The following is a 4,608-nucleotide window of genomic DNA, read 5'->3' as shown; positions in this document are numbered from 1 at the left end:
GGACTCGTGCTTCCAAGCGTCCCTACACGCCTGTAAATTACTCCAGCTGCTGAGATGTCCAGTTCCGGGAAGCCGGCATGTAGCGGTAAGAATTAACTGACCACACAAGTGCCAAGACAGGGGGTGGGGGAGGACCAGATGCCAAAGGCTAGTTCTATCTGACTTGCTCCGAGAAGCGAGGAAGACGTTCCCAGGGCCCCCTCCCTCAGCTGGGGAGCTCAGCGTTAGGCAAAGCTCCCTGCCTTTTCTCCCGGGTTTGATGGCGCTGGTGAAATTGACCAGGCCTTGGGTTTTAGCCGTGTTCTTGTGTTTTTAAACTCAGATGGGAGCTGGAATCGCAGCAAAACAGGCCTCTGCCCTATTCGCAAATCCTTCCGTCGGTTTGTGAAGAACATCAGGATTTGACAGCCCCCCCCCCCCATCTAATTCAATGCTGGCGAGATTCCTGCAGGCTAGGGAACCCGAGGGTTCTCCCCCATGTGTCTAGTCCTCTTGCTTAGGGTTATTTTGCACCAAAGGTGCAACGCTGGGGGACACGTGCGCTCAGTGTGTGTGTGTGTGGGGGGGGGTTACTTTATCTACGGGGAGGGAGACCCGCTGGGTCTCACACACAGGCTTCGCTAGACAAGCGCCAGGCTGCAGGGGGAGGAGGGGCTGGGCCGGGCTGACGGGGGGCAGTGGGGCTGGGAGGGCGGCTGCTCAGGCGCTGCAGTTCTAGACACACAGGGTCGGTGCAAGCGCAAGGCAAAGGAGGGGGGGGTCTCCAGTTTAAAGCCCGATCCTGCTCCCCCTGCAGTCACCCTCACCCCCCACCCAGGGCAGGGGATTTCAGTCGGGCCAGGGCCCGGCCTGCCCCTGCCCCTTGGCAAGAGGAGGTTTCTCCAGCCAGGAGACTGACAGGGGCGGAGGGGCGGGACATCCCTTTTGGAGCCCAGGGGGGGCGGTGCCCGGCTGTGACGGACAAGCGGTGCAAGGAGTGACTGGGGCCCACGTGACTCTCCGGGGCTGGAAGAAAAACAGAGCCAGTCCGCTTTGGAGGCTCATTGGATTCAACTACTCACTTTAGGAGCCGCTCCGGAGCCCCAGCCCCGGCAGCCAAGCGCCTCCGAGCCCCTGCGCTTTTCCACCCGTTTGTTCCAGATTGGCTGGCAAGAATCATGGACTGTTTTTCCATGCCTTGTTTGCTGTCAGTGAGTAGCCCCCTTCTCCTCCTCCTCCTGCCCGCGGGCTGGGAAGGGGTGTCACAGCCTCCCGGGGCTGGCCGGCGGGCCGCCCCCCTCCCAGGCGCGCCTGCGAACAGATCGGGGGCTTCTCACCCTCTCTCCGCCTTGGCTTCGCCGTGACCCGAAATCCCAGGGACTTGCCTCCCTCCTGGCTCTCTCTGGCGTGTCCTCGCCTTTCCCCAACCCCCTGGAAGGCCGCGGCGAAGCTGTAGCCGCGCAGCGCCGGCAAAATAAAACCAGGGGGGGACACGTTGTTTCGGTGCAAACCCCTCTGCGCTGGGATCCATATGCTCCCGGAGACCCCCCCCCCCGCACCGGCCCCTGATCAGCTGCACTTCAGCGATCCGTTGGGCTGGCGAGGAGGCGGGAGGGAGAGGGGAGAAATTCCATCAAAGCCCGATGTTCGCTGTTTATTCTCGAAAGAAGTTAGGCGGAGATCCTGGCTGAGATAGCAGGGCCCGGACAGATGAGCCGGATTGCGCCTATCTGATTGTGGGGGCTCTGGGGCCGTCAGCAGCTCCCAGCGAGTCCATTACAGGCGAGCCCTTTGCCTCCGAGCCGCGTTCGCTGCTGCGGCCGCGGCGGGCTCGGGGTTGGGGGGGGGCGGGGGGGGCTGTTTTTAATCCTGACCCTCCTTGTTGTTGCGTTTTTTGTTTTGTTTTCGGAAACCCCAGAGACACCATGATTCCCGGTAGCCGAATGCTGATGGTCATTCTGTTATGCCAAGTTCTGCTCCGAGGCGCTACCCAGGCCAGTCTGATACCCGAGACGGGGCGGAAGAAAGTCGGAGAACTCCAGGCTCAGGCAGGGTCTGGACGCCGCTCTGGGCAAAGCCATGAACTCTTGCGGGGTTTCGAGGCGAGTCTGCTGCAGATGTTCGGGCTCCGCCGGCGGCCGCAGCCCAGCAAAGCAGCCGTCATCCCCGCCTACATGCTGGATCTCTACCGGCTGCAGTCCGGGGAAGAGGAGGAAAGCCTGCAGGACCTCAGCCTGCGCTATCCCGAGAGACCCACCAGCCGGGCCAACACCGTGAGGAGTTTCCACCATGAAGGTCAGTGCCGCAGTTCTGGCCGGGGGGGGGGGGGCGATCGGGATGTGGAGACTCCCAGCTCAGTCAGCAGCAGGGTGCAGGCGGACTCCCCCCAGCCCGCTGGCCTGGGCTGCTCCCGCGGCTGCATTTTCCAGCATCCCGCGCTGAGCTTGGCATGGACCCGTTTTGGCGAAGGGCTCCAGTCACTCCGGGTTTGTACCCGTGTCACCCCCCCGAGCTCCCACGGAATTCACTCCGGATTCAACTCCGGAGTAACCGAGGTCCCTCCCAAATCGCGGCCCGTGTGTGTTTGTTTTGAAATAGCAACGCGATCGCTGCCTGCTTGGGCTTTTTTTTTTTTTTTTTTTTTTTAAAGAAAGAAAATAAAAAACCTCCTCGAACTGAATACCGACAACAGCGTGTTTGTGAGGTTCGTTCAATGGGGCCTTGTAATCTGATCCAAATGTTTCGTAGCGGATGTTTCTTTTCCAAAGTCAAGCGGAGCTATTAATCCACCAGCATCATTGCTGTGTCGGAATTTAACCCCCCCCCCCCGCCTCCCCAGTAATGGGATCAACAAGGCAGGGCTCTCTGTTTCCCAATCGCTGGGCAGCTTGTGAGCAGGATCCTTGGGGGGGGGGGGTTGGTTTAAAGAAACGTTGTTTTAACGCCCCCCCCCGGTCTGTAAATCCATAGGAATCAGGCCCCGTGGCGGTGAAGCGGGGTTCCGGGGCAGGAGCTGGTTAGACACGGGAGATGATGCGTTGGCGAGCAGGGGGGAAGGTTGCTGCTTCGCCTTTTGGAGGCACCCGGGGATATGGACAGGGAGGGCTGAGCTCTCTCTCTGCGGGGCTAGGGACAGGTGAAGCGGTGCGGCCGGCAGGGAGGAGCGGTGTGGCCCGACTCCCCCGGCGCTGTGTCTCGGGGCCCCCAAACGTTCACACGCTTGGTTTTTGCAGAACATCTGGAGACCCTCCCCGGGCCCAGCGACCCTCCCCGCGTTCGCTTCCTCTTCAACCTCAGCAGCGTGCCGGAGAACGAGGTGATCACCTCGGCCGAGCTGCGGCTGTACCGGGAGCAGCTGGAAGCGCGGAGCCCCGCGTGGGAACGGGGCTCGCACCGGATCAACATCTACGAAGTGCTGAAGCCCCCGCCGGCCCGCGGGCAGGTGATCACGCGGCTGCTGGACACGCGGCTGGTGCATCACAACGTGTCCCGGTGGGAGAGCTTCGACGTGAGCCCCGCCGTCCTCCGCTGGACCCAGGACAAGCAGCCCAACCACGGGCTGGCGGTGGAGGTGACCCCGCTGCTCCCGGCGCCGGCCGGGCCGGGGACTCACGTCCGGATTAGCCGATCTTTACCTCAAGGAGCCGGGGACTGGGCCCAGCTGAGGCCGCTGCTGGTCACCTTCAGCCACGACGGCCGGGGCCACGCACTGACCCGCCGGGCGCGCCGCAGCGCCAAGCACCAGCGGCCCCGCAAGAACAAAAAAAACTGCCGCCGCCACGCGCTCTATGTGGATTTCAGCGACGTGGGCTGGAACGACTGGATCGTGGCCCCCCCGGGCTACCAGGCCTTTTACTGCCACGGGGACTGCCCCTTCCCTTTGGCCGACCACCTCAACTCCACCAACCACGCCATCGTGCAGACCCTGGTGAACTCCGTGAACGCCAGCATCCCCAAGGCCTGCTGCGTGCCCACGGAGCTGAGCGCCATCTCCATGCTCTACCTGGACGAGTACGACAAAGTGGTCCTGAAAAACTACCAGGAGATGGTGGTGGAGGGGTGCGGGTGCCGTTAAAAACCCTGCCCCCCTCCCCTCCCCCAGGACTGCTTGTGCCAGCTGGACCCTGAGCTAAACTAAACGTTCACCTTATTTATGACTTTACGTGCAAATGGGTTGACAATAATGATCCTATATTTTGACAAAATATATTTATAACGACATATTAAAAGGAAAAAATAAAGCGAGTCATTATTTTAAAGGTAAAAGGCATCTGCTGTGTGCGGCGCCTGAGGGGGCCAGGCTGGAGAGGATCTTTCTGCAATGGGGACGATTCGCTTTCTGGTTCTTGGCTTGGGGGGGGGGGGCAGGCGGGGAAAGCCCCGGGGAGCGACCCTGGACTTGCTAACCTGCTGGAAGCGTTTGCAAAAGTGCCTGTGAAAGCCGGGCTCACGCCGGAGGGGTTTGATGTCCCCCCACCCCACAGTGTTCAAAGCGATTCGCATGTTGTTCTGGAGAGGGGTGGGGAAGGAAAAGGGGGAGGGGGAGGCGGTTATGGAGACGTTCATGGAAGGTTTGCATGAGCCTTTGAAGACCAGATCTCCCAATTACACCCCCCCCCAGCAGTTCCC

The 4,608-nt window shown here is 61.2% G+C and overlaps 1 protein-coding gene across 1 annotated transcript; it reads left to right on the top strand.

Moving 5' to 3' along the window:
- Window positions 1-971: 971 nt before the first annotated feature.
- Window positions 972-4,302, top strand: BMP4 (bone morphogenetic protein 4). Its single transcript, XM_039538736.1, has 3 exons — window positions 972-1,190; window positions 1,898-2,274; window positions 3,213-4,302. The coding sequence occupies exons 2-3, from the start codon at window positions 1,905-1,907 to the stop codon at window positions 4,052-4,054; spliced, it is 1,212 nt and encodes a 403-aa protein (XP_039394670.1). The 5' UTR covers window positions 972-1,190; window positions 1,898-1,904; the 3' UTR covers window positions 4,055-4,302.
- Window positions 4,303-4,608: the final 306 nt, after the last annotated feature.

This window comes from Mauremys reevesii, linkage group 4 (genome assembly GCF_016161935.1).
Source record: "Mauremys reevesii isolate NIE-2019 linkage group 4, ASM1616193v1, whole genome shotgun sequence".
NCBI classification, from domain to species: domain Eukaryota; kingdom Metazoa; phylum Chordata; order Testudines; family Geoemydidae; genus Mauremys; species Mauremys reevesii.
This window is presented reverse-complemented; position numbering and strand designations above follow the sequence as displayed.